Source organism: Drosophila serrata, unplaced genomic scaffold, assembly GCF_035046125.1.
Source record: "Drosophila serrata isolate PLE 108 unplaced genomic scaffold, ASM3504612v1 contig_165, whole genome shotgun sequence".
In the NCBI taxonomy this organism is placed as follows: Eukaryota; Metazoa; Arthropoda; class Insecta; order Diptera; family Drosophilidae; genus Drosophila; species Drosophila serrata.
Window position 1 is genome coordinate 2859890 of NW_028257063.1, and position 27442 is coordinate 2887331.

A 27442-nucleotide genomic window follows, 5' to 3' on the forward strand; every position below is an offset into this window, starting at 1 on the left:
AAGGGTGATTAACTATCGACACATCAACTGAAAATTTGGCATTATAAATTTTACAATTTGCATGAAAAAAGATCGGTAACTTTGAAGTGAATAGGAAATAAATTAAACAACGTTTATTTCTCAAAATGATTTAACATAGATAGGTTCATTAAATCTAACATATCGATGTTTGTGTAGAGTTGCATTTATCGATAACAACGTTTCAGCTTTGTCGTATGCCGCGCTATTTAAATATTGAACAATGCAATTGGGGCACGTGTCTTAATGATTAAACCAAAAGAAAGTGTTGTTAATAAAAACACAAAAAAATGTATTTATATTATATAACTCAACATTTCCTGGCTCTCATGGGTTAAAACCAAATTGCGTTGTTTAGTCACGGTGAAGTATCATTCATTAAATTTTAATTTATGACCACTTGTAAATTATCGGCTCATTAGGCACTAAACGCCTCGATTAGGCAGTGACAAGTGAACATTTTTCTTGTTTTTTGTATCACAACTTTGGTTTTCTTTATTTTGCAACACATGCCTATGCATCAAGTATGTCATCAATGACACGGTCGTAAAGTATTTCCTTTACGTTCAATCCCCACAGGAAGTCGATGTGATTCCACTTCTCCTCCGGTAGACGATAGGCACTCCTCAGGGCTTTCGGGTTCATGAAGTAGCGTAGCCTGTCCACGTCAATCAGGCTGGCGAAGTAGTCATTGTCGCTGTAATAGAGGTAGGTGGGTACATCGATGCTCTCTACGTCGTACTCCGGCGGGGTCTTGACGCCGTACTCCTTCTTGTTGCGCGAGGATCCATAGTCGAACTGGCGGAAGTAACCGGAATTGTACTCCTGAAGGTAGTGGAAAATCTGGTTCACCGAACATCCGGCCGGAGTCGTCGCCATGATTTCCGGGAGAAGGGTTTCGTTAATGTACGGCGAGCCCCAGCCTCCCAGAAGGAACAAGGTGTTGGTGCAGATCGCCTGTGAAATGGCTTGATCCTTACAAAGCAGAGCTCCGAACATGTTCATCAGTTGCGTGTTGGGCAGGAACTCAGCGCTGCCGAATACCTCCACGAAGGCATTGGGCTGTCCAAGCAGTGGTCCGCCCACCGTCGCCAATGGACTCTCCATGTGCTCCATCCAGGCCACGGGGGCCAGCAGGTGAGCCGAACTAATGCGGCTCTTGAAGCGCGGAATCATGGTGTTCATCACAAAGAAGCTGGTTGTTCCCTGGGAGTGGCCAACGTATGTCACATTGTCAACACCTGTCTTGTAGAGGACATAGTCTATCATGGCAGGCAGGTCGTAGATGCCAATGTCGTGCCATTCGAAGTTCCAGAAGGGCTGCAGCAGCGGCGACTTGGTGGCGTGCTTCTTGGAGTAAGTGTTTCCTCTGGCGTTGCCCATCCACACATCAAATCCCTGCTCGGAGAGCAAGTAGGCCAGTCCACTATGAGGTCCTGCGAGCACCCAGTCTGAGGAGGAGCACAGCAGACCGTGCATCAGGAAGGCCACAGGACGGCGGCCATCGGGACCGGTATTCTTCGAATAAGGGATGCGGTGCATGGTCAGGATATAACCGTCCGAGGTCTGCACCGGGTGCTCTTCGATCTCGTAGCCATGGCCCTTGACAATGCTTACCTGAGAATAAAAGAAATATCAAGGTCAGTAAGGATATTCAGGATCCTGCATTACCTTAAATTTACCGTTGTCACCGAACTGGCGCGTCCTGCATCGGCTGGCAGGGCAATTGCCAGTCCTAGGCTCAGAAATCCAGCAATTAATTGAAACAAAAACATTTCAATTCGCGTGTGCAGGTGCTTTGACCATTGACTTGGCCGCCCTTGCCTTTTATATGCCCCCCAGGAACTTGATAAGGAGCCTTAGATTTGGCTACCAAATTTATGGCTGTTTATTTTTGACCTCAAACGACGTTTCATTCGCCAAGACTGATAGATCGTGTGGGAATTTCGAACCCAGGTGATTTAACTGGCTGGCATTAAGCGGTGGCGATAAGGCCTATCATTCCCTGAATCTTGATAGCTTCAGATTACGTATAATTGCCTTGAATTCGGGAGTAATCAGTATTTCCTCGTTTTACTATATGTGTTCTATTTTACCAGTTTTGGCAATTTGTTAAACCTACAATGGCTGGGGATCCCAATAGTTAATCAATGACCTCACATTTCTTAATATTGTTTTTTACTATAACACTGAATACGAATAGTTAAATTTAAAGTTTTTTTTTTATATTATTAAAGTCTACACATTGCTATAGTTGCTTTTCTCTTTACAACTATTTTTAAATCTCTGTTCGTAACTTGTTAAAACAGATAGATAATAATTTTTTTGAAAAGCAGCGGCCTTGTATTCCAAGGATTATCGATACATTAAAAAATCGATTGGCAATATAGGCACAAGTCTCCAAATCGCTCATCCCTGAAATTCGCAATTTACAATTTTATAAATTTTTGTTTAGTTTTGTAATTAAATAAATAATGCGTGACCGCGAACGCCGCGACAGAGATAGGGACAGGGAGAGGGACAGAGACAGGGAGCGAGATAGGGACAGAGACAGAGATCGGGACCGCGACAGACGCCACCGCTCCAAGTCGCCCGCCAGGAGCAGCCGGCAAAGCTCCAAATCGAAGAAGAAAAAGTCAAAGAAATCGAAAAAGTACTCGAGGAGGAGTCGCAGTAGCAGCCGCAGTTCCTCGCGTAGTTCGACGCCTAGCAGCCGGAGCAGTTCCCGCAGCCGGCACAGCAAGAGCAGGAGTCGTGACCATAACAAATCTCGTTCCGCATCCCAGAAGAAAACAAGGGCTCCCAGTTCCGAGAGCAACTCCAGATCGGCGCCCACACCTGTCAGCCAGCCAGCTAAGGCAATCGATCTGCTAGATGCCAAGGTGCAAAAGGCTCTGGAGACCATAGACGAGGATTGCTTTAAGCCGACTTCCTTCTTCAGCTCACGGGATCGTGAGGCCTCGGAGAAGGTAATCATCGACCTGAACAGCGAGACGGTCACAGTGCCCAACAAGCCGACACTCTCTGTCCAGAACGAAGATGTAATATTCCATCCGAACGTGAGTTTGTTTGATTTGTTTTCCCATTCTTCGTGCTAATCCTTTGATTCTTTCCGCAGTTCCTTGGCGACCCGGATCTCAAGGCTGAAAAGTGGTTGCGCAAGCTCTACAACTACCGCCAGAAGTACATGCAAGAGTAGTCGAGTTTAGACTCTGTATTTTAGAAACAATAAACCTACAACGCTTAGAATATATCGCTGCCCGTCTTTCGTGCACGCTGCAATGCCTCAGCTGAACTCAGTTGCTCGTTGGCAGACGGCTTCTTTGCGCTGCCGTCCGCCTGAAGGGTGCCCGCCTTGAAGTCCTCAATGATCTTCTGCGAGTAGACTGCGTTGAACAGATCCAGGCTGGTGAACTCGGACTGCACAACCTCCGGAGCCTTATAGGAGACGTACGGTTTCAGCTTGCAGCCGGTGAGATCGGGCACAATGAGTTCCGGAATTTTCTCGGGGATCTCCACGAATTCTCCATCCACCACGATTCCTGTTTCTCGCACTCCTCGCTTGTGGATGGGTACCGGCGGCTGGGCCAATGTTTTCTGCGCCTCCTTCACCACGCGCGTTCCTCGCTTGTTGTAAACGTTGAATTTCCGGAAGTTCCGCTTGCCCGACATGGCCGAGGATGTGGTGATGGTCCTCTGCTGGCACCTAAGTGCCATCGGAACCAGTTTAATACAACTATTCATTGTTATTTTCCAATTTTTTGGCGAGAGAAACGGAACTGGTTAAATAACAAATCAAAACCAGCTGTTATTAGGGTTAGAGGTGGTACCGCTGTTTTCGATAAATCTCGCGTAGACTTAATTGAAATCGGCTATGATCACTATGGTTTTCGATAGCAACCTTCAGTGTTGAAAGTCACCGCTATAAATAGTGCCTGAAAACTCCGGCTAATTTAGAAAAATTCGTGCATTTAAATAATAATACCATGTCTGCGCCGGCTACCGAGGAGGAATCTGCAGAAAGTGTTGCGGAGCACGACTTCATAGAACTGAAGAGCACGGAGGACTTGGAGGGCTGCGAGCGGAGGCAACTGCTCCAGTACGTGGAAAAATTACACGGAGTAATCCGAAAGTGCGATAAAAAACTTGCGGCCTATAAACAAAAGCTGAGATTCTTTGTGAGCGCCACAATTGGATCATCCTATACTCCTTTTCTAATTCCGTGTTTTCTTTCTCCAATAAAGCTGATCCAAGATGATAAGAGTTTCTGCGATAAAGCTATGCAGACTTCTGAAACGGATTTCCAGGAAATCACAAATTCCACGGAAAGAGATATAGAGGAGACCCGTGAGATGAAGGAACCAAAGGAAAAGAGCGGCGAATGTGAGTCAATAGTTTCTTTATTCCAACGCTAGTTGCTAGTTCCTACTTCGATTTACTGGCCACCGCGGCCACCAGCGCTGCTCCACGTCCCGATCCGTCCTCGGATAGCATTATGTCCCACTCCTTGTCCGCTTTCACCAGCTTGTGCAGGGTTTGACGCATGTAGGAATCGAATTTCGGGTGGTATCGGTATACGGATCCGTCCATGCCGACCACTACGCGGCGGTTGGAGGTCCTGTTGACGAGACCACTCACCCCGATGGCTACCAGAGTGGCAGCTCGCTTGGCCACGCACTCGCAGATGTATTTCAGTGTGTGGCAATCCTCTACGGAGGCCTTCTCCAGTCCGAATAGCTGCTTCACTATCTTTCGAGTGCTAGCAAACTCGGGGAATGTGTCGGCCTCTATTTCGGATATGTAACGCGTCTCGAAGACATCCTGGTTCTTCTGCAGGACAGTGGCGAATTCCGGACGCCGGTTGCTAAGCTTAAAGATAAGCTTACGCTGGAGAGCGCGCAGCAGGACCAGGCGCACCAGGTTGCCCAGGTACATACCGGCTGTCATCTTCTCAAAGAGCTGCTCCGACCGGTTGATCGACTTTTCGTCCACCTCGCGGTCATACTCGGTGCGCACAAAGTCGAGCTGCCCGCCATCGCCAAAGGCTCCCCACTCGGCATTTACGATCACCTGTCGCTTCGTCCGCTTAAAATCTGCGTGCAGGAGGTCCACATTCTCCACATCCTCCACGTAGCAGGCATTGCAGCCGGTGCCGACGATAACGCCCACGCGACAGTCGGGATTTCGATGGGCGCAGGACATGAGGGTGCCGGTGGTGTCGTTGAGAATAGCTACCACGGCGATGTCAGCATCTCCGCGCCGCTGGATGGCCTCGTGAAGCATGCGACCAACGTCCTCACCCTCGACCCCCGAGCAGTCAAAGCCCTTGGTCCAGCGCACAAGGATGCCCTCCTTGAGGCCTAGCTGAACACAGGGAAAGGAGAAGGTGAATCCAAGCGGTAGATAAGCTGTCTTCATGTCATGCTTTTCAACGAATCTGGCCAGGCAATCGGCAATGTGATCGAAGAGATCTACGCCCGAGCCCAACATAAGGTCCTTGGGCACGGCATAGATCTGGGACACTACCGTGGCGTCGTGGTGACCTTTGAGAGAGACGAGCAGAACCCGGAAGTTGGTGCCGCCGAGATCCAGGGCCAGGAACTTGCCCATCTCGTCGCCTGTGGGCAGGTCCTGCACGTACGTGGGGAAGCACTTGACGTTCGCCTGTGGGTGCGTAGAGCGCTTCAGGCCCCGCGCCACCTCCAGGCAGAAGCGACTGTACACCTCCTGCACCTGGTAATCGCTCAGCACAAAGGCTTGCATAAGTTCTCGCACCTCCGCGTCCAGCATATTGCTTGGCTAATCTCTGGCTGTCTTGGTTGTAATACCGCTTGCCTCGAACGGTGAGTAACGACTAACCAGGCGCCTGGCCCCCAGTCCACGGCGACTTGCAATTGCACTACTAGGTGGTGCTGGTGCTGGTGCCTGATAAGAGCTGCCCGTTGGATGCAGTGGAAACAACTGCTGCCGCTGCATTCCGGGCGCTGCGTATCAAATTAAAAACGAAAACACACCTAAGTAGCGGACTGTGATTTGCTGATTGTAAATCCGAAACTACAAACTGCGCGATATGCTAATCGCTCGAGTCCCCAAGATGCTCTTGTCAATTGCTGGCAATAGCTCCTGATTTGGCACCCTGGTAATTAATTGAAATCAATGCAGAGCTGGATGCTGGGTCTATCATTTCTTAGCTAGGATAAGCTAAGCTAATGCTAATACTATCGAGCATTGCAGGGTATTATAATTTTAGTCAGAAGCTTATAACGCTGTGAAGTAGTCATTTCCGACCTTATAAATCATATATATTCTTGATCAGCATCAACAGCCGAATTGTTGTAGCTATATCCTACCAAAATCTATTTTTTTTTCAATATTTTCCAAAATTTCAAATTTTTATAATTAAAATTTATAAATTAAATTTAAAATTGGCAAAAAACTTAATGTTTCAAAATGTTAAATTGAGTATGCAGATTTATTACCCTTGTAAAAACTAACACAGGACATCTTTCCGAATTGAATTTAATGAATTTTTGACTTGGTTATGATTATTTAAAACTGGGACTTAAAACAACAAATTTGTTATATGCTTAGTTATGATCGATTTATGATTCGATACTATAATTTGATGACAAACTGCAAGGGCATCTAAATTTCGACTTTTCGTTTTAATATCCCTAATTAAGTTTGGTCCTTTATCGAACCAAAGACTTTTCGAAGAGTATGCTAACTTCGTTTACGGAAATTAGAAATCCATTTTTCACTTTTCGACTTGCTGGAATCCATATCGAAGACAATAAAAGTCATAAACTATAATTTTGTCTATGTGAGTTGCACCGCGCCTCCTGGCCGCTATCGTGGCGATAACGCTGTTCCAAGGAGCGAAACTTTCACGTGTCGTGGGCCCACCCACAGCTCTAGATCTATATATAGAGGAGGAGTATCAATGGGGTCTCAGGTCGGGGTAATAAAGCGTGCGTCAAACATTCCAGCTCGCTAATCCCGGAGAGATTAGCAGCAAAATGTCGCACGGGCTAGCGCCACCAATGATCCGAGAGACAACACGACCAGCCCTTGACACCCAATGGAACCTAGAACCACTTGATGATTGCGCAAGAAAGCGGACGTGATGTATGGTTTAAAGACTTTCGTTTTGACCGGAAATACTTATCCAAATGTAATCTTAATTACAAAGTTTTATAAGTCGATAGCTTCATTAGTTTATTATTATTTTTGTATGGAGAGAATAACGCCATTGTAAAGCAATAACTTGTATATGTTCTGTCGGTATATGATTAAAGGGTTATTATTAATTGTTTTTCCGGGACAATTGATGTTAACATATATTTTTCAGCTTATATAAATTAATTTAAATTTACTAACGCCAAATCCCATTTTAATTTCCAGTATCGGCAACGGACGCCTTCAGCTTTGTGGACGAGATGCGGCAGGCGGCCAAGCATGCCGAGAACCTGAACAATTTCGTGTACGAGCCCACATCGGGCATGTACTACGATCCCAAGACGGGCTACTACTATAATGCGGTAAATAAGCTATAAAGCGTAGGACGTAATCTTTATGACGTTCCCGTTCTATTCCGCGATGCAGCAGCGACTACACCGCCGCTGTGTGACATTCAGGGGTTATCGCATGCAGCGAACCTGCATCAATGCCTCGAACTGTTCTTAATCTCCACCGCCTGCTGCTCTTTTCTTCCTCACAGGAGTACGGGTTGTACTACGACGGCAGCACCGGCTGCTATTACAACTACGATCATGCCAAGGACTCGTACGAGTTCCACTCGCAGGCCCAAGTCCAGGTGAGTGGCTGTGATTCGGAGATGGACCGCTGATCCTGGCTAACAACCTAATTAACCAACGTTCTTCTCCTCCTCGGCGGGCAGCCCGTGAGCGACTGCGCCTATAGTAGACTTTTGGCTGATTTTCACAAACTCAGCATAGACCGAATGCGTAGAAATGCATTAGGTAAGCGTAAAGGCCCAGAACGTGCGATAAAAACGTGGATTTCTTTTCTTTATTCGGTTGCAGGCGAACGAACCGGCCAAGTCGGAATCCGAGGACGAACCGGTGGAGTTCGATGAGCTGGGGGGCGTCATCACTGATCGCGACACTCTGAAACAGATCAAAGCTGAAAAAAAGAAGGCTAAAGAACAGGTCGAGAAGATCAAGCGCAAGGCGAAGAGGAAAAAGAAGGACAAGAAGCACGGCAAAAAGAAGCGCAAGAAGGAGCGCCGCCATAAGTCGAAGAGACGTCATAGGGACTCCGGCGATAGGGATACGGATGGATCGGATGAGGATGCCGAAGAGGGCGAATTGTCGCAGAGCAGTTCTAGTTCCAGCTCCAGCAATAACGAGGACAGCGCCGGCAGTAATAGCGATACGGAGGACAGCAGTGTTCCGATTTTCAAGGCCGCGGGACGCTTTCAAGGTTTTTAAGAAATCCGCATTTTTGTCGCTTATTCCCAAACTTATCGTTAATAATCTAACACTTCCCCTTCTTTACTTCAGACATAGCCAAGAGGTACCCGCCCTCGTTGCGCATTATCGTACAGGAGACAAATATGGAAACCCTGAAGGTGGGCAGCCTACATTTAATCACCTTCAAAGGCGGCACCTTGGGGCGCGAGGGAGCTCACGATGTCATTATCCCCGACGTGAACGTAAGCAAGACCCACTTGAAGTTTCACTACGAGGCCAAATCGGGCATATACAAATGCCTCGATCTGGGCTCCCGTAATGGAACTATTCTCAATGGTTCCCCCATGGCCGGCGATGCAATGGATCTAGTTCATGGCAGTGTGATAACCTTGGGACAGACGAAACTCCTGTGTCACGTACACGAGGGCAACAGCACCTGTGGGCTATGTGAACCGGGTCTTTTGATAGAAACACCAGCCCCAGTGGCGGCCACAACCACGGCGTCTACGGGTACAGTTTTATCGCACAAGGAGCAACTGAAGAAGCTGCAGAGGAAATATGGACTGGAAAATGAAAGTGAGTATAGATTTCTTTGGTTTTACCTTTTAACTTTACATTTCTTGCTCTCAGAATTTGTCGATTCAAGTGGAAATGGACAGTCGGCACCCAATTACAAAGATCGGGCTGCCACGCGTCGCGTCAATGTGGGCAGCAGCACAGATAAGGAAAAGACTGAGGTGGCCTGCGTCAACACGTAAGTGTCATCTTCAAGTATAGTTATTTTGCCCACCTATAACTCTTAAACATAATATGCATTACAGAGAGATTGACAGCTCCAACAAGGGTTTCAAAATGCTTAGCAAACTGGGCTGGCAAAAGGGCGATACATTAGGCAAGACCAATGCCAGCACTGGACTCCTGGCACCGGTAGGTCTTGGAGTTAGCTAAATCCCACTTCAATATAAAATGTTCCTTACTTTATAGATCAATGTGGTGGCCAATGAGGGGACCAGCGGTCTGGGAAATACTGATCCAGTTCCCACCGCCTCAAGGCCGGTGGACAAAAGGAAATTAGCCAATTTGAAGATCACCCAGGCACGGTATCAACGGGCCAAGGACATTTTCGATCAGTCCGATGAGAGCGATTAAGAAGGCATTTATTTGACATTTTTTTGATTATGTTGGAAACACATTTAATTAACAATTACTCAAAACATATTCATAATATTCATAATTGTATATATAGACATGTATTTATATATACATCGTTACTATTTGGGTATTTATATTAATTCAAAAATCTTGCTATAAGGTTAAGCTATCAGTCAGTGAATTAATTTAGCTTTGCTTATGAACAATCCGAGTGGAGAGAAGTTAATGTTTATGTTAAATAAATATGACGCCGAGTATGTGTCTGTGTGTGTGTGTTAGGCGCATACAAACGAGGGCATAATAAATATAATAATTGTTTAAATTAATTACCGAGTAGCCTACGTTAACGTTAAATACAAAAGCCTCTTACGATATGTGGTTTCTCTTGCTGGCTAAGAGTTGCAGCAATACGTAATGTTGCGGGTGTGTGTGTGTGATAATACTTTGCCCTGTGTGTAAAGTGAATCCGATAATATGTGGTACAAGCAAAGACCTTATAATAATAATAATAGCACAAAGTTAAGCGAATGGCTTTACTCATTTTATTATTATAAGGTCTTTGGTGCATGTGTACGCCAGGTCTAAGAACTAGACCCCTCCACCGATTACAACACGAAAACGCACAACGAGAATCTTTGGATGTTGGAACTATGGAAGAACACGCTACGTGATGTGGACTTCCTCTAGCAGCTACCCGCGGACTTGACGCCGATGAAGTAGCGGGAGTCACAGGAGTGCCTCTGCATCTCGCACCAGGAGTTGTATGTGCGGTTATTAAAGCCACATATTTTGTGCACCTGCAATATATAGCCGTTGATCAGTGATTACTTAACGTAAAAGTATTATACTCACCGGTCGCTGCTGCTTCCGCGAGCACTTGTGGCGACAGGACACGCATCGCGGCAGGCCCGTCTGCAGATCCACCAGGCAGTTGTCCTTCGGTCCACACTTGATGTCCGCACAGCTCACGCGGCCCGCTGCAATATAAAGTTTACGATGCGAGCGCATTAATGACTACGGCTGCCTGTGGTTAAGTTTCAGCTTTGTTTTTATGTCTGGCAATTTCGGTTTAATGGCCCCTGCACCCTCCACGACTTCCAGGACCAGCCCCATCATGAGAACCCCGGCAGGTGCTGCTGTGATTACGTGCCACGCAAGTTGCGAGTAAACTTTCGAATATTTAGGGACAGGTATTACTCAAATCTTGAGCTCCAAAAGAGGCTCTTTTGAATTGGGAAATTTGGGAATATGGGAAATAAGTATCTATTTTCTTATGACATAACTCTGCTACCGTTGCCCCTTGTTTTCCACAATTGCAATTTTCTGCGTTGAAACACTATTAACACCACAAACAACACAGCAGACAGAACATTTTAAAACTACACAGAAAAATATAGAAGAGGAAATAAATAATATTTTCAAGGAAAATTTTAAGAAATTTATAATTTTTTACTCATACAGTATAGAGACATGAGTGCAAAACCATGTATTCAATATTTTATATGAAAAATATGTTTGATTCTATATTCCATCTTTGTAAATCTCCCCTTTCCTTTTAAAACACATACCCCATTTTGCTCTGTGGAAAATAAATCGCTTAGACCCTTGCCCCTACCACTCGGACTGTGCGAAGCCATCGCCGCGATCGCGGCGCATGCGCAAGACGGGTAGCATCTTCAGGCTGGTCCAATATCCCATTCCAGCCCTGCCCGGTCTGGTCCGAGGAATATATGTGTTTATCGTCAACATGATCTGCGACTTGGCAACATTGTTGCCAGAGCCTCCGGGCATTGTCGATCGAGCAATTGCTGCGGTGAAGGAGGCAGTGCCGTGGCTAAAAGGGAGGCGGCGGCTGTGGTCTTGGGCCCAGCATCCCTGGGTGACGGTGCGTGAAAGTCTGCCGTCTAGCAATTCGTAACAGTTAAAGTTTATTAATTTCAACTGCCCATTTTGCTTGGGGCAGATACGAACGACATCCTCTGGCCCCGCACTTGTTGATTGTGATGGATGTGGCAGTGGCCTCCGCCAGAGCGGGAGCTGCACCGCCGCTGGTTATGGCTGATAATGCCGTCACAAGGCGAGCCAACTATAATTTGTTATGTCGACGTGGTTTAATCAACGCCGGCGGCCGTTGGCGGAACTCATTGCAACATTGTGTGGCAGGAATGGGGATGGGATCGAATGGGATGGGATGGGATGCGATGCAATGCGTCCGTGGGTCATGCGTCTGGCCACGACGGCGATGGCTTATATGTGTGCGTGTTCTCATTGAGGCCGGCTGGCCATTTTGGCATTGCGTGTTGTTTAAGGTGATTTTAATACGATCGTAAACCACAGAGGAAGAAGAGCCAGACGCTCGGCCAGACAAGAGTGACGTCGCGACGACGTGGACTGTTGGACAGGATGGACAGCCTGGACACCCCGGCCCAGACCGAACTTTATGCCACTCCCGGCTCCACCCTCCACTCTCCACACCGCGGAGCTGCAATCACAGAACCTGCGTCGCCGCAGTCGTTGCGAAAATGGCGTTTTAATGGTTTGTACGTGTAGTCATATTTCTTGGGCCCAACGGCAACTTTTCGTGGCTTGTGCCGGGGTCTTTGGCTGAGCCTCCTCCCCACCCTACTCCACCCCACTCCCCTCCAGAATTTTTTGCAGACCCAAGCCGCGACGGGATCGCGGCAGAAAAATATTTATGTGAAAGCAGACAAACAAACAAATGCCCGAGAACCATAAACTTACTAACCATGAAGATAAAAAGCTCGGGAGGCAAGACACGCGCACGCTGCACTATCTTATCGCCAGACGATCCACGTAACATAACGAGTACCAGACGCACATTAAGCAGCAGGAAGGAACCCAGGGAAGCGGAAGGATCCGGGTATGGGGGCTCCGGAGAGGAAGTTTGGAGAGATCAACAAACTGCAGGGACTCACGCACACTTGTTTTCGAGCTCTGTTCGCGACTGGCATGTTGCAAGTTGCAAGTTGCTAGTTAAGAGTTGCGTGGCTCAGCTAAAAGCAAAAGTGAATAATAGCTAATGATCTTAATTTAGAACCCGGCTACTGTTAAAACCGATTAGTAAGCAAAGACTTCAAGCTGACAGACTGATGGACAGATCGATGAATGAATAAATCAGTTCTTGGTTGTTTGGTGAGAATTTGAATAATAGAATTTTTGAAATCAAGCCTAGAAGGCTGTGACCTAAACGTCTTTGAATGTCAAGACCTATAGAACCTAGACTTTCCTTAGACTCATTCGTTCTCCAAGCACTGTACTGTACGGTCTAAAGGAGAAAACATTTTTCAAAAATAAAGAAAAAATTAAATATCCAACATTTGGCTACCTTTTGTAAATGTATTTAAAAGATGTTTTGGCTAACTCGAGGTCTAGTTGTTTTTGCTGAACTTCAAACGGCTTCTGAAAGGCAATCCATCGAAATACCATCTCTGGTTAATTTACAAAAATTTAGTAAAGACATCCAGACCTCTAGAAAGCCCAATCATCACATAAAGTTGTGAAATATATATCAAAAGTGAAACCAGGATCGAACTTCGGAGGCATGGATACCTTTTGCTCGATGGACTGAACAGAAAATGATGCTGTACTGCCTGAGAAGCCTGGTAAGTAGTTTTCAAATAAACATGTATTGGTAATGACACTTACAATTTATTTATGTAATACTTTAGTGCTGACCCTTGCACCCTACTTTTAGGTCAGAGGAGTACAGCGTGTCACGTATGTAATTAATATAGTAAAAAATGTTTTTCAATGTTCTGTTAGATCGGATGAATCGAATATTGGCTAACTATCTGGGATATTACGGAATTAAATGAATTTTCATGGGATTTTAATACATATTGAATGGGCAAGAATAAACAGAAGTATGAGTGTACAGGGATACAGTACATATTGGAGTAAATTTTTAATGAGAAAAGGACATGTTAAAAAATCGACTACCTCTCTGGGATATTACAGTTTTAAATGAATTCCTCAGGGCTTATAATCCAGATATGAAGGTTTAATTAAACAATGATTTACGCAGGATAAGCATAATGTCTCAAGTTGATGACCATGAAATATTTGCAACGAACAAGAAACGGGCAGTAACATAATCGTCCTTTATAATTCATAAATAATTTTTTTTTTTAGAAATATAATAGGTTAGATGAATATTGTACAAAAATACAGGAATGCACAGGAATATTAAGATAATTATGCTTACTTAGTCACCAAGTAAAGGTCGGCAATTCATGACTAGGAAATACGCTGCAGGGAACATTAAATACTTTATCATTATGCAAATGCAATTATCAAAGTCACAATTATTATTTTAATTAAATTCCTGCCAAAATCAAGTAATTTTGGGCATAACATATGTAGTATATATGAACCAGAACAATATGAATATGTACATGAATATATGCACATCGTCTGAAAGGAGTTATCATGGAAATTGAGGAAGACGCAAGTTTGCAACATTGATAAATAATAATACCCTGCAATGCGGTGACCCAACAGGGGGTATTCCGTCAACGGCAGCTGCTGTTGGCGCTGGATTGACAGCTTTTGTTTTCGCATTAACCATGTACATGCTGTAATTTGCGACAAAACACTGCAATTAACAGGCAATTGCAGTCGGGCAGCCCTCTTTGTATCTTCGGCCCCCATGGCACACTAAACTAGTTTCCGTCCGTCTCCATCGCCATTGCCATCGCTATCTCCATCTCCGTTCCGATCTGATCTGAACCGAGGTTCTTAAGTTCGTCTCCGGATTTGGTGCGACAGCGGAACGCCCTCCACGCCTTCCTTCCAGCAGCAGTGATTGCCACACAGGAAGAAAAAATTAACTATCTGTCGGTTTGATATTTTTCTAACATTTGCAGCTTTTTTTAATTTTACATAATACCCAATATAAATCCAAGGATCCAAACATTTAATATATAGGTAGGAATTTATATAAATAAAAGGAATCCAGATTCAGGAAGGGCAGGTATCATTATATCATGAAGATGTCTCTATGTTAATAACAATCAATTCAAAAATTCAACAATGATAAATGCTTTCTAGGTTTATGATATGATATGATATGATATGATATATGATATAATTTGACCTCTTAGAAATCTTATAAATAGAATATTTTGGAACACAAATGTATGCAATTTATCTTATGATTTGTAACACCGATCAATATGGATTATTTTTAACGAGCTGATGCAAATCGAATTATGACTTTATCTCGGAAGTCTGCGAATTTCTCCAATCCAAAAAAATACCTTACATGGGGTGTTTTGTATATCAGAAATACATATAAATATAGGAAATATGGAATATTAACATATCAAAGCAAATAACATCGGTTAACCACTAATTACAATATTCTTGATGCTGTCAGTGATTTTAAATACAATAACATCCTTTTTTAATTTATGCTTCTAATTACCTTTTTAGCTCACTTCTCAAAGAAATATAATTTTTTAAAACTAATTTTCTTTTCTATAAATGAATACTTGCTGAATGATAAATGATAATATTAAATGGCACCCATGGTATTATTAATATGATTACATGAATGTTAATGTATATATAGGAATACATATATTAATGAGGTCTAATATTTAATCAATTTAAATGATATGCAACTAATATAAAACTCTTTAAATGTATATGGGAAATTTGTAATGATTCTAGATAGATTAATAGCCGTGAAATTAAATTTAATCTTTTGGAATTTCTACATTTTTATGAAATACAAAATAAGGATCAATAAGGAACCAAGTGACCAAAAATTAATATTAAATATGACACACATACATAGTATAATATGAATATGAGTATGAATATGAATATGAATATGAAGAATAAATATGAATATGAATAAGAATGTTTTAGTATCACACTAAGGAACAACAAGGAACCAAAATTAATGTTAAATATGACACACACATAGTATAATATGAATATGCATATGATTTAGTATCACACTGTTTCAGAATTGAATATATGTAAATGTATTAATGAAATTATCGAATAGTTTATCACTGTGCATCCCCGCCCATTGGTGGTCTGGCGAGGGGCATTATAATTAATTGGAAATCGGAGTCGATCAATCGGATGGCAACCGCAAAATTAATAAGCATGAATGATGCCGACGACGCGAGTGTTCCCAGAGAGGGTAATTGTAATTGTAATTGTAATTGCAATGGCAATTGTACGAGTAATTGTGGATGCGCCGCGGTGTCGTAGAGGCGTTGCAGTTGCCATCGCCATCGCCATCGCCGAGGCAGTCAAAGTGGAGCAGAGTCGACGGGCTAATCAAATTGCTGGCAATCATGGAGCCGTATAAGCAAATGTAGCAATTTTAGCCAAACACCGAGACGGGGACCGGAGAGGCCGGGGACCGGAGACTGGAGACCCGACCCAGCGACGGCAACTTGATATGACCATGTTGCAGACGTCGACGGCGACGGCAACAACCACTTGTGGCTGCGGCCGAGACGCGACTCTTAACAACAGCTTAACTTGGCTGGAAACCTCAGTCGAGTCAATCAAATGCAAAATTGCGGTTCTTTGTTGATTGTTGTTAAATTCGCACAACTGCAACATCAACATCAGCAGCAACAGCAACAGCAACAGCGACTGCCACAGGGATTGCAACTGCAACTGCAACTGCAGCTAGCAATTTGCCAACTGCAATGCCTATGGCTCTGACTCTCCTCCATGCCAATTAATCTGATTTGATTGATTTCCATTTAGGCCAAAATACATACCTCGACAGGGTCCCGGATATGCCACGGCAATGGAGCGTCCAATTTGGCAAATCATTCGATTTATATCACACGCGCTCCTGTATGTCTTCCCATCCACACCGCAAACCGCCTGCCTTTCGTCGTAGCCACTTGAATTCGCATCCAGATCCAGATCCAGGCCATCCCAGGGACAATCAATCTGGCAGGCAATGCAGTGGGGCATCATGTACTGATCCTCCACACAGGATAAACCATCGAGGCACTGGACACCGTGGCAGCTAGCTGGGGATTGAGGAGAGTAGGAGCTTTAAATCATTGGATACATATTCCTAATTAATTGTTAAATTTGAATATATTGTATTGGATATTATGTTAAATAGAATGGCAGACTAAATATAACTTTAATGAAGTAAAATGTTCTAGTAAATTGCTTAAATTCTTACGTAGTAAGACCCCTTTTTAAGTAATCAAAATCAATGCAAAAATCAGATTTAAAAACCCTATAGCACCTTGCAACTTTGTTTTGCTTTTGGCATTAACAAATGCTGTTCGGATATATAGTAGAGACGCCTATAAATAAGCAGTTGGCCAATTTCTATGATTAGCTCTGGTGGCTCTGGCAGACACTCTCTGTTGGTTATATCTGCCTATATGGCCGGCAATAAACTGTCGAAATTTATCATGGGACATATGCATATGTGGCTGTGCTGTGCTCCGTTGATGCGAGAAGGTGAAACGCCTTGGCGCCAACTGTGGCACTCGCGAAAAATATTGCAATCATTTTTTCCGCTCGCAATTGAATGTGAATTGCCGATTGGGCATTCCAGGGGATATATTGGCACGCGCCAAACGTTAGATGGCTGGAATAGCTGGCTGGTGCTGCTGCTGCTGTTGCTCCAGCTCCTGCAACTTGCAACAAATAACCGGCAAGAGCAACTCCTATAGAATGTCGTGTGCTCGCGGCTAATCCAACGAGTTCTCAGAGTTCTTGTTGGCTCATCGTTCTTGCATGCCGTTTTTATTGATCATTTGAGCATGTTTGCGAGTGCTTCCTGTATCATTAAATTATTACACAACATTTCTGGCCACTGCTGCGCCCCCCTGGGCAGCTCTAGAGATGTGGCTGGTCAGTCGATTTCACCACTGACTCGGCTGGCTCTGCTGGCGACAAGTTGTTGGCCGTAATTGAAATGTGCAATAATTTGTCATCTAATCTAATTGTGGCGCTGCTGCGTTTTGGCACGCGAGCAGTACCCACCGGTTGCCCCATTCCCTGGCCACTGGGTGGACTTACTCTTGCAGTGGCCCCGATAGGCGACCTCCAGTTGGGCGTTGTTGGTGCGGCAGGCGCGCTTGCGCAGCTGGCATTCGGTGTTGTAGGTGCGTCCGTCGCTGCCGCAAACCGGATTGCTGTTGCTATTGGGACTCAGACTCAGACTGGAGGAGTGCTGCTGGAAAAAAGATCAGAGTTAGTGGCCCCCAAGCAGACCTAGACCCAGAGTGCGACTCACCTCGTAGATGCCGCCCAAAAAGGCCAAGTCATGGGCATTAGCAAAGTCCGATGACGCAGCCGTTTCACTTCCGTGTTGCAGGCGAAACCTCGACCCAGACACCACTGTGCTGGTGGCACCACCGGTGGTTGAATTCGCCTCGACTTCTGGATAAGCATCCTTGTGCCGGAGACGAAGCCTGTGCCTCTGCCCCCTGTCCCTGTTCCTGTCCCTGTCCCTGTCTCTGTCCCTGTGCCCATTGTCTGGATGTGGAGCGTGCAGCTCCATGCGTCTGCCGTTGTGCTGGTGTCTGAGGCGGGCATTATCCGACTGTCTATTAATGTCGTTGGCGGGTTCATTAGCATTCGCCAAGTTGCGTCTAGACGGAGGCTGAGTTAGAGCTTCCACTGGAGCCATTGGGACTGCGACTGCGACTGACTGCGCAGGCGTCTTGTCTGCTGGTTTGGACGAGTCATTGGCTCCTGTCGTCATTGATCTTGTTAAGTGTTTGCCGTTGCCATGGCTGTTCCTCTGTCTGCGCCTCTCGTAGCCCGTCATCTCCACCCGGCCGGCAGTGACGACGCCTCCGCGTGATCTGGAGCGATCTGGCAAATTGCTGCTGTCTATAATCAAAAGGCGACGGTGCCTGGGACTCGGAGTCGGACTGGGACTCGCCACTTGATTTTGATGTTGCTGCTGCAGCTTTCTTTGGTTATCAGCAATGTGTTGGCGTTGGATGCCGTCTAAACCTAAATTGGTGTTGGAATTTTCACTACTTAGACTACGGGAATCGCGGGGCGGCATTCCAGGCTGCTGCTTGCGACGCAAAGCCGCTCCGCATTCGGGTGCACAGACGCACTTGGGTCGACCTTTGCGCTTCACACACTTTTTATTTGGCCCACATTTGAAGCCCTTGCAGCTCTCTAAGGGGAAACAGGGGAAATAGGAAATGGACTTCCTTTGATCCTGGTTTTGGGCTACTTACCCATGCAGGGCGAGCACTCTACGCCGCCACCTATGGCCGTGGCAAAGAAGTACTCCACACTGCTCAGCTCTCGATCCGTAAAGGAGAAGCTCTGGCTGGAGCCACAGCACTCGGACCGGGTGATGTTCGTGGAGAAGACCTGGCCGCACTTGCCGCTGCCCAGGTGATTTTGCCAGCAGGTGCCAGCTGTATTGGCGAGAGAATTGGGGAAGCTGTTCAATAATTTCGTAATTGTTTACTACATTATTTCCCCTCTTATTGCAACTGTAAGCAAATTATAATTGCAAATATTAAACGACATTTTCCCTGAGCTTAACCGGAAGAAGAAAACATGTGAAAACAGACCCCACTCTGGGTACTCTAATTACATGCAGGTATTTCCAAGACCAAAACAAATATTATTTGTTTACGTTTGAAGATTCGGGAAGAATTGTGCCGGCTGCTAATCGAATTCGCGCTAGCAGATTGCAAATTCTTCAGAGTTTTTGCTTTACTTTTTCTATAGTTTGATATTCTCTCCATTGTTGTTGTTGCTGTTGTGATTAGTCTGGTTGTTGTGATCAAATGGATTTGGCAGGCCCAAGCAGATTTGGCATATGATGGATAAACAAACAAAACAGAGGCCGGACCAAGCGCCTTTGAAATTGCGTCATATTTGAATATAATGTGACACATTTATCAAGAGGCGAATGAACTGGATGGCGCCACTTTTCGATGTAACCACACCATGTAGCATGTACGATGCACACTCTGGAGACTTACCCGCCGCCAGGCGAAGATCCAGTAGCAGCAGACCAATTAACAGAGCCATCAAAGGCTGTCCAGCTAGCGATGTTGCTCCCGCTCCCGTGCAGCGCATGCTCTTCACTGGACTAGAACCGGGCAAGTGTTCGTGTTGCTGCTGCTGTTGCTGCTGCTGCTGGTGGTGTTGCTGCTGCTGCTGCCGCTTATGTTGGTGTTCACGTGCCATTGACACCTCTTCGTCAGCGGTGTTGGTCGTGCGTCTGCGACGACGATTGACGTCACGACGAGGGACGGCGGCCGAGGCCCAGTGATCGTCATCCAGGGTACACCAGCAATTGGCCAATTCTTGCAAAAAGCTCCATGCGTTTACTATAAATAAACTTAGAATTGTTCTACATTCGCGGCTAGTTGCTGCTGTCGCCAATTGTTCAGCCGCTGTTCCCTCAGATGTTGCCACTTTAGTTGATGTTGCTGATGCTGACGTCTGCGACATTGCTGGCGTTAATTGGTTAGCCACTGTACGCGCTTCCGCTGACGTGGCAGGAAGTCCGCGGATCCCCATCTCTCTGCGCTTGAATTTGTAATTCGATTTTAGAAATGTCAAGTTGGTCTGGCTGTTCGTTTGATGATGATGAGGCATGACAACGGCAAATGCTGCGGATAAACAAAAGGAAGGCAAACACTTAGGCCAACAGGTAGAATGGTGCTAGGATGGGATGTTGGGGAAATACTACTGGAGGACTAGGGGGATAACTTCAATTAAGCCGGGCGCACAAAGGTTCTAGCCACTGCCACTGACACTCGAGTGGAGGAGCAGCCGCCTCGAGTGGCACGCCAGCAACATGATGCAACCAACAGCAGCAGCAGCAGCAACAGCAACAACAGCAGCAACAAGAACAGCCAGTCAAGCACAAAGAATGTTTTGTACAAAAACGACGGCAAAGAGGCAACAATTAAGTCTCAAACGTTGAGTTGACATTGAGCAGGCGGTTTTCAAAATGCGACTACTAAAAATAAAGAACCTGTTGCTGCCTTCGTTGTTGTTGTTGCTGCTGCTGCCGCCTTGTTGTAGGTTTGGCGCATTTTGCACATTATGCAGCGTCTGTCTGGGCTTCGGGTCTGTCTCGGTCTCCATCTCCATCTCTGTCTCCGTCTGTCTGTCTGTTTGTTTAATTGCACGGTGAAGAATTTTGGGGAAACCTTAATGTACATTATAAAAGGATTACGAATATTTCCAAAGCGGTATTTGACTTTTAAATATACATACATAATGTGCAATTTAAATGTTTGCTTGATTATTTGAATTGTATTTTAGTGTATTCTATAATTGCAAATGATGAGGTATCCTTGTCCCAACCTTTGTTCTAAATCTCTCTAATTTGCTTTGCATAATAACTACAATCTTTATCCCAAGTGTTTTTCAAATGATACAGAACCAATTACCATATAATTCTTACTTCACATTACCATATTTCTCTCCGTGTAAATGTTTGTGACTTTGCAGTTTGTTTGCCGCGTTAGTTTGGCATTTGTTTTATTTTGGCTGGCTTGGCCAGAGCTTAACCATTGCCAGGGCCTCCGCCATCCGCCACTCCACATCGTTGTGGATGGTTGTCAGTGTCATCGCCATGGCTTTAAGGACGTGCTCTAGACAACATATGCAGACGACGAAGGGAACAGACTGCGACTGCGACTGAAGCCGGGGCCGTGCCAGCCACATGCAACAATTGCCGCGCGGAACGTGACTGGAGTGTGACTCGGCTCGAGTATCCTAATTTGGCCAACTCGGCGAACGTCCTTGAGGCGACTGCTACCCTATTCAATTAGCCCACTTCAGGTGGGGCCCGCGGCCATTATCGAAAGTTCAGCTGCTGTTTGCCGCTGCTCCTGCTCTTGTGGCATGCCACATAGCAGCGGCAATTAATGACCTACTGCGTCTGGAGTTCAGGTCCAGAGAAAATTATTGCGTTAACACGCGTTGCGACATTTTGTATGACCACCGTCCGCCTCCATGTCCGTCTCTGCCCCTGCATCCGCATCCGCATCCGTCGCCTGTCCAGCCGGCGCGACGATGCCCGCCAGACGATGTCTGCACTCACACAGACCCGTAAAAAATGATTACAAAAAAAAAAGCAGCCAGAAAAAACTGCCAGCTTATGCAAGCCGAACTTTTAATGTCCTTGGTGGGATTTATAGTTTCCAGGAAATATACCATTTGGCTTAACAGTAATTTGGGTAAATAAATAATGTTGAAGAGGGCATGATATAAATTTTTTATAGTTTTATAGTTCATAAAATCAAGAAAGCAATAGTCTTCGCTTTTGGGATGAATAAATAAAAGTAAGAGAAAAGGTAAGGAGGTTTGAATAGTAACCAAAGTTCAACTAATTCAGCATCCCTATATAATTTTATAATCTTTTGCAAGTGAGCTTTTCCATTCATAAATATTCCTATATATCTTCGATACAAAACTTACTTTTAACAATATAATATATATACTTCCTTTAAGGGTATCCATAGCACACGCACTTGCCATGGTCCTCGGGGGGATTGACCAAGGCGGGCTGGGGATCTGGGGAACTGGGTGCCTGGTAACTGGGGGGAATGGGAATCGGTGTCTGGACATTGAGGATTGGAGTTGCAGTTGCAGTCGGAGCTCGACTTCGAGCTCGAGCTGCATTCCTGCAGTGAGGCTATTTTTAGACCCGCTTGCAGTCAATGGGTTTTTATAACCTTTGCAGACGGTATCGCAAATAACTTAGTTACGACAAATGTAACGGACTAATCCACATGTACAGGCATAAAGCCCACGTTATGCACCGAAAGAAACTAGTTGGGGATCAATTACAAAGTTCTTTAAGACCCCTGTCATATAATTATTATTATTTCTTAAAGAAGGAACTGGGTTAATTTGTATCTTTCTTCAAGATTCCATTCCCTTCTTATAGATTTAACATATTAGAGGTGAGAAAGGTATCTCTTAATCATTACTATAGGTTCCCATTTTAAACTTTAAATTTAAATGTTAGGAATTTTAATTTAGGTTTCCTTTTTTACATTGCCTTCTTTTTAATAGCTTTTTATCTTAGGAATAAAGCTTAATAGACCTTTATCTTAAATGCTTAATATTCTTTATAACTAATAGCTATTGAACGAACTACAAATCCCCATCTTTATTTATAGAACCTCGTCTTTTCTCGCAGTGCGGTGAAAGTGTTAATCCACCTTGACAATACCTAGGCCCAGCGATTTCTTATCCGATCTCTGGCGATCCGCTAAGGACTTTCCTTCAGCTCGCTGGGCTGGCCGGCACTTACTGTACCCAAGGTTCCAAGATCGGAATGCCTCGAATTCCTGAGTGCCTGCAAAAATGTCTTTGGGGCACAGCCACCGAGGCACAATACAGGAGCAGCAGCAGGGGGAAAAAATGCAAGGAGCGGCCACAAAATGCATTCTCCTCGGCGGGAACAACTGCATTGCCAAACCGAGACACACACATTCACGAGAGAGTCTATATACCATACCAAGCCATATAGGTATAGCCTCAGCCAAGGCGAATGCCTGGGCTCCTCGAGAGATGCAGTTTGACCGTTGGCCGCCAAGCCGCCGCATCGAAAAAGACCTGTTTTCATGTTTTTTGGGCATTTATTCTGGACTTTTCGGGAATGTGTGCTTCTTTTTTTTGTTGGTGGTTCGTTTGTATTGAATTGCATCTTCTGCTGCGCTGATCCTGCCACTGCCACTTGCCACTGCACTTCGCCAGAGCAAGTGCATAATTTCAACCTCAAGTCTTGGGGGCTTGCATCAAATGTGGTGCTAAATTTCACTGCGGTTCTTTCGGGCATTGCACCGCCTTTAGTTACATTTGCGTATTAGATTAAGTCGCTCTTAAAGTTGCAGTCCGAGTCCCAGTCTGAGCCCAGTCTGAGTCCCAAAACAAACACAGTGCGTATCATATTATAAAGCGAGCATGCTCTGGAGCACGTGCTGTGTCTGGGGGAACTTGCAACCTGGAGCTCGACGAAAACCGATCTCCCAGACGGCGGCGTTACAGAATATATTTCGGAAAAACAGATAAAGTTGCCAAACAAACAACAACAACAACAACAGATCGTGGAAACCTGCGATTCGATCCTGGGAAACTGTTATATAAATATTATAAGTAAGCAGGGGGAAAAAATGGGTGAAAACGATCTGTTTTTGTTTTCAAGTGAAAGTCAAGAAAGAATTCTTATAGAAGAATTCTTCTTTGTACGTTTGTTATAAAGAAAAATTAATTAGTTGAAAGTATAAGTGTTTTAAGCTTGCATACTTTTTAAAAAGATTCTGGCTTTACCTGGAGTTTTAAATTAAATAGATATTTTTATATACTAATTTTTTGGGTAAATAAAATTTTTTCAAGTTTCATAACTCAGCCAAAAACGCTTTAAATTCAATTCGGAAAACGGGTCTGTGTTAGTTTTTATTAGGATAATAAATCTGCATACTCAATATAACATTTTAATTAATTCAATTTTTTGCCAATTTTTGACAATTTTAATGATGTAACCCCTTATGAAAATTTGAAATTTTGGAAAATTCTAAAAAAAAATAGTTTTTGATCGGACATGGCTAGATCGATTCAGCTTTTAATGCTGATCAAGAATATATATGGTTTATAGGGTCGGAAATGACTCCTTCTCTGCGTAACAAGCTTCTGACTAAAATTAGAATACCCCTACAAGAATATACAAATTTTACCTGATAAATTCCATTAGCCCTATGAATTTCCTATTATTTTCTCTCCGTGTGCCTTCGTTTCCATTCTTTTTTAGGCTGGACACAAAATCCAGTCACCGACCGACTTTATGCTGCCATTCAGGCCGATTGCGCAACACCGATCCCAATCCGAATCTGAATCCGAATCAGAGTCGGGTCTAAAGCTATTTTTAGCCTTTCCGTTCTGCGAAACCCTGTGGGTCGCCGCCGTCTCTTTGGATAACTGTGCTACCAAAAAACAAAAAAAAAAGGGTCAACGTATTTGGTTTCATAAACAACAAATGGCCAAAATCGAATTCGGGGAGCGGCGAACGGCAACCGGCGACCGGCAAGGAAGTTTCTAAGGAAACAGTTTGTCATTCGCCACAGTCAACAGTCAACAGTCAACACCAGGAAATTCCTTTCGGCAAACTCATCAGCCAAAGTAAACTGTGCGTCTCCGTTTTGGCGCGAGATTAATGACACTTGCCCCCTGTCCCACAGTCCCAGTCCCGCCTCAGTCCCTGTCCCTCCATCCTCTTACTATCCCCGATGCGCGTACGCATACGCATTTGCATATGACAACGGCAGTGGCAGCAGGGGCTCTGCTCCGTTGTTTGTTATGCAAGCAGTAAATTTTCAATAAATATACATAAAGCAACAAACAAATCAAATCAAACCCCGGCAGTAGCTGTATCATCATCAGCAGCAGCATCGCCAGCCGGGCAAGAGCAGACAGCTGGACTGCCTCCTGGTGTTCCCTCTCTGGGCGGAGGCTCGCCGGACAAAACAGACACAGTTGCGATCAAAACAACAACACTGAGAGCTTGATATGTTTCCTGTTTCATATTGCCAATAAAAACTACTATATTCTATATATCTTAATTTAATTTCTAAGTATATGTCATCATAAACATAAAGGGGTGTTCAGTCTATAGCAACTCTAGATAGTTCTTTTATATTTGGCATTACCCAGATTTTATTTAATAGTTTATAATTTAAAAGACAACAACTGTGCTTTATAGTTATAAAGAACTTTTGAGATATATGCTTGGCTATAACTATTATTGCCAATCTATTTTATATAATTTAAATATGCAGGGATTTAGGTTGTGCTGATATCAGTATCCTTTTTATCTTATAATCTGTAAATCCTGAAAGTTTTTATGTGCTGCCGGTGTATATTATTTTAATTTAAGCCTAATACAACAATTTCTAAAATAAGTAACTAAAAAGACACCTTAGAAATCCAAATTTTGCCCTAGAGAAGCCAAATTAAAGCTGATAATAGTTCATATAGAAGTTTATAAAGCAATAGCCACATATATTTTAGATTTTAATCTTCTGAGATATCCTTAAATAATACCTTAATAATACCCTGACCACAGATGTCCAGACTGACCCAAGATGCTGCTGAGACCAAGATCCCTGAGCTGTTTTTTTTGTCTCATCTTAAGTTGTTTGTTTTTCTCCAGCTTCGACGTCACGCGTTGCACATGCGCAGTGTTGGCCCCGAAAAAAGGAAAACAACAAAAAGGCAGAAAATACGCCGGCACTTGAGACCGCTGTCGACTAGACTACTAGTATTTGTATTTGTTGTTCTTGGCCAGCAGGACGGCTCATTAACAGCCGCCAGAAATGTCGCCGAGTAAACAGGAAATCTGCAGGATGGCCAAGTCGAAGCGAAAAGCGCGCGCGCGCGTGAAATTGCTATTTGCTTATTCTACGAGTGGAACCCTCCACCTCTTCCCTCTAATTCCAATCCCAAACCAAGTTCAAGTCCCCATCCCAATCCCAATCCCAATCCCAGTCCCATTCCGTAGCGGAATCCTATGCAGACACAGCAAACCGACCGAGTCTCGGGCTGTGTAAACAATATATCGGCTCACATGAAATCGGAGCTGTTATTGAGTCTTTCGATCGTTGACCATTTGTTGACAACTATGCAAGAATTTTGTTATTGTCTGAGATGGTTAATTATACGTGGAAAAGCTGCTGTCGGAACAGCCGATGTCTGTCTGTGAGAAAGCACTTTTTTCCTTATTTTATTTTAATTTATTTATTGAAATTTCTTGCTCACCTTTTTCTTAAATGCACTTCGTAGTTTCTCTTTATTGATTAAGTTATTTTCCGCACTTGACCGTATTGTTTATTTGCCAATAAAATAGCAGTAAAATGATCGACAAGTTCTATTAGTTGGTAATTTTTAAAACAACAACAAAAAATAAGAAAAATAAAAACACAAAAAATTAAAAGCTACCACCGGAGTCTTGATCGTATTTTGTTTTTCTTAATTTTTTTTTTTTTGCACAATATTTTGCTGAGCTTTGCGTATTTCGAGTTTATTTACATTTCCCCGATTCGGCGGGGACTTAAACTTAGTTCTCTTTTGGAACCACGAAACTGGAAACTGCTGTCGCTGCTGCCACAGCCAAGGAGCGAACGAGGAGGAAAGCTAACGTGCGCTCCATCTGATGGTCGAATGCCGACTGAATTTTGAAAACCAAAGTTCTCATTTAGGTAAGAAAAGAGACGCCAGACGGCAGTCTTACACCCAGACACACGAACGGCCGCCAATGCACAGTGGTTGGAGCTTGTATGGAGCCTCAGCCATAAGTACTTTTAGTCGGTCAAATTAGTTATTAATTCTACAAGAATATTCTAAACAAAAATTTAAAATATATAATAAAAAGTTGAGCATAATGCCCATCTATGCAAGGGTAATCCTTGGTATTTGCAAAGTAGAGCATCTACAAACCTACAAAATTAATTCTGTAAGGTATAAGATATAGCTGTGTGATCGTTTCTATGCTTACTTAAAATTAAATACATTATCTGGCTAAATGCTGAAGTAAATAATTTACTTACAAAAACAAAATAAAGCTATCTTCGGGAAGTCGAATATTAGTTGTACTTGGGACATGGGGCGAATAGTAAATATATCATAACTAAGCTAAAAATTCATTAAATTCAATTCGGAAAGCTGTCCTGTGCTAGTTTTTATTGGGATAATAAACCTGCATACTCAGTTTAACATTTTAGAAAATTCAATTTTTTGCCAATTTTTGACAATTTTAATGATGTAACCCCTTATGAAAATTTGAAAATTTCGAAAATTGTGAAAAAAAT

At 44.0% G+C, this 27442-nt stretch overlaps 6 protein-coding genes across 10 annotated transcripts; 2 read left to right on the plus strand and 4 right to left on the minus strand.

Moving 5' to 3' along the window:
• Positions 1-477: 477 nt before the first annotated feature.
• On the minus strand, positions 478-1793 carry LOC110177746 (lipase 3). The gene is made up of 2 exons (XM_020944604.2): positions 1701-1793; positions 478-1635 (listed from the first exon to the last, which is right to left on the minus strand). Exons 1-2 carry the CDS (start codon positions 1791-1793, stop codon positions 532-534), a joined length of 1197 nt encoding a protein of 398 aa, XP_020800263.2. The 3' UTR covers positions 478-531.
• Positions 1794-1845: 52 nt separating this feature from the next.
• On the plus strand, positions 1846-3843 carry LOC110177750 (uncharacterized). Its single transcript, XM_020944610.2, has 2 exons — positions 1846-3077; positions 3137-3843. Exons 1-2 carry the CDS (start codon positions 2493-2495, stop codon positions 3215-3217), a joined length of 666 nt encoding a protein of 221 aa, XP_020800269.1. The 5' UTR covers positions 1846-2492; the 3' UTR covers positions 3218-3843.
• On the minus strand, positions 3218-3762 carry mRpL41 (mitochondrial ribosomal protein L41). The gene has a single exon (XM_020944611.2). The coding sequence runs from the start codon at positions 3760-3762 to the stop codon at positions 3262-3264; it is 501 nt and encodes a 166-aa protein (XP_020800270.2). The 3' UTR covers positions 3218-3261.
• A 63-nt stretch (positions 3844-3906) lies between the features above and the next one.
• On the plus strand, positions 3907-9931 carry LOC110177799 (angiogenic factor with G patch and FHA domains 1). Of its 3 annotated transcripts, none has more exons than XM_020944691.2 (9): positions 3907-4196; positions 4263-4401; positions 7423-7559; positions 7739-7834; positions 7919-8000; positions 8544-9029; positions 9084-9207; positions 9275-9380; positions 9438-9931. In XM_020944691.2, exons 1-9 carry the CDS (start codon positions 4005-4007, stop codon positions 9600-9602), a joined length of 1527 nt encoding a protein of 508 aa, XP_020800350.2. In that variant the 5' UTR covers positions 3907-4004; the 3' UTR covers positions 9603-9931. The 3 variants fall into 3 exon arrangements, with proteins under 3 accessions (XP_020800350.2, XP_020800347.2, XP_086683183.1); XM_020944688.2 differs by lacking the exon at positions 7919-8000 and adding an exon at positions 8064-8463; XM_086827057.1 differs by lacking the exons at positions 3907-4196; positions 4263-4401; positions 7919-8000 and adding exons at positions 6842-7192; positions 8064-8463.
• Hex-C (Hexokinase C) lies at positions 4401-6343 on the minus strand. The gene has a single exon (XM_020944692.2). It carries the CDS (start codon positions 5806-5808, stop codon positions 4444-4446), a length of 1365 nt encoding a protein of 454 aa, XP_020800351.1. The 5' UTR covers positions 5809-6343; the 3' UTR covers positions 4401-4443.
• Positions 9610-26804, minus strand: Fs (Follistatin). 3 transcript variants are annotated; one of them, XM_020944687.2, is made up of 9 exons: positions 26664-26804; positions 26394-26502; positions 19595-20230; positions 18833-19018; positions 17869-18770; positions 17652-17805; positions 16379-16639; positions 10458-10582; positions 9610-10402 (listed from the first exon to the last, which is right to left on the minus strand). In XM_020944687.2, exons 3-9 carry the CDS (start codon positions 20214-20216, stop codon positions 10289-10291), a joined length of 2364 nt encoding a protein of 787 aa, XP_020800346.2. In that variant the 5' UTR covers positions 20217-20230; positions 26394-26502; positions 26664-26804; the 3' UTR covers positions 9610-10288. The 3 variants fall into 3 exon arrangements, with proteins under 3 accessions (XP_020800346.2, XP_086683180.1, XP_086683181.1); XM_086827054.1 differs by having other exon boundaries at positions 17652-17808; XM_086827055.1 differs by having other exon boundaries at positions 26394-26804.
• Between the last annotated feature and the right edge of the window lie 638 nt (positions 26805-27442).

What these genes read in the sequence shown, in the direction of transcription:
- LOC110177746 (XM_020944604.2), bottom strand. Translation starts at nt 1,793, where the DNA reads ATGTTTTTGTTTCAATTAATTGCTGGATTTCTGAGCCTAGGACTGGCA. An exon ending in GCGCCAGTTCGGTGACAACG is followed by an intron (nt 1,636 to 1,700) that starts GTAAATTTAAGG and finishes TTTTATTCTCAG; the next exon opens with GTAAGCATTGTCAAGGGCCA.
- LOC110177750 (XM_020944610.2), top strand. Translation starts at nt 2,493, where the DNA reads ATGCGTGACCGCGAACGCCGCGACAGAGATAGGGACAGGGAGAGGGAC. An exon ending in ATGTAATATTCCATCCGAAC is followed by an intron (nt 3,078 to 3,136) that starts GTGAGTTTGTTT and finishes TTCTTTCCGCAG; the next exon opens with TTCCTTGGCGACCCGGATCT.
- mRpL41 (XM_020944611.2), bottom strand. Translation starts at nt 3,762, where the DNA reads ATGAATAGTTGTATTAAACTGGTTCCGATGGCACTTAGGTGCCAGCAG.
- LOC110177799 (XM_020944688.2), top strand. Translation starts at nt 4,005, where the DNA reads ATGTCTGCGCCGGCTACCGAGGAGGAATCTGCAGAAAGTGTTGCGGAG. An exon ending in CGGGCTACTACTATAATGCG is followed by an intron (nt 7,560 to 7,738) that starts GTAAATAAGCTA and finishes TCTTCCTCACAG; the next exon opens with GAGTACGGGTTGTACTACGA. An exon ending in GCACTGGACTCCTGGCACCG is followed by an intron (nt 9,381 to 9,437) that starts GTAGGTCTTGGA and finishes CTTACTTTATAG; the next exon opens with ATCAATGTGGTGGCCAATGA.
- Hex-C (XM_020944692.2), bottom strand. Translation starts at nt 5,808, where the DNA reads ATGCTGGACGCGGAGGTGCGAGAACTTATGCAAGCCTTTGTGCTGAGC.
- Fs (XM_086827054.1), bottom strand. Translation starts at nt 20,216, where the DNA reads ATGCCTCATCATCATCAAACGAACAGCCAGACCAACTTGACATTTCTA. An exon ending in TTTTGGGCGGCATCTACGAG is followed by an intron (nt 17,809 to 17,868) that starts GTGAGTCGCACT and finishes TCTTTTTTCCAG; the next exon opens with CAGCACTCCTCCAGTCTGAG. An exon ending in CGCGGAAGCAGCAGCGACCG is followed by an intron (nt 10,403 to 10,457) that starts GTGAGTATAATA and finishes TATATATTGCAG; the next exon opens with GTGCACAAAATATGTGGCTT.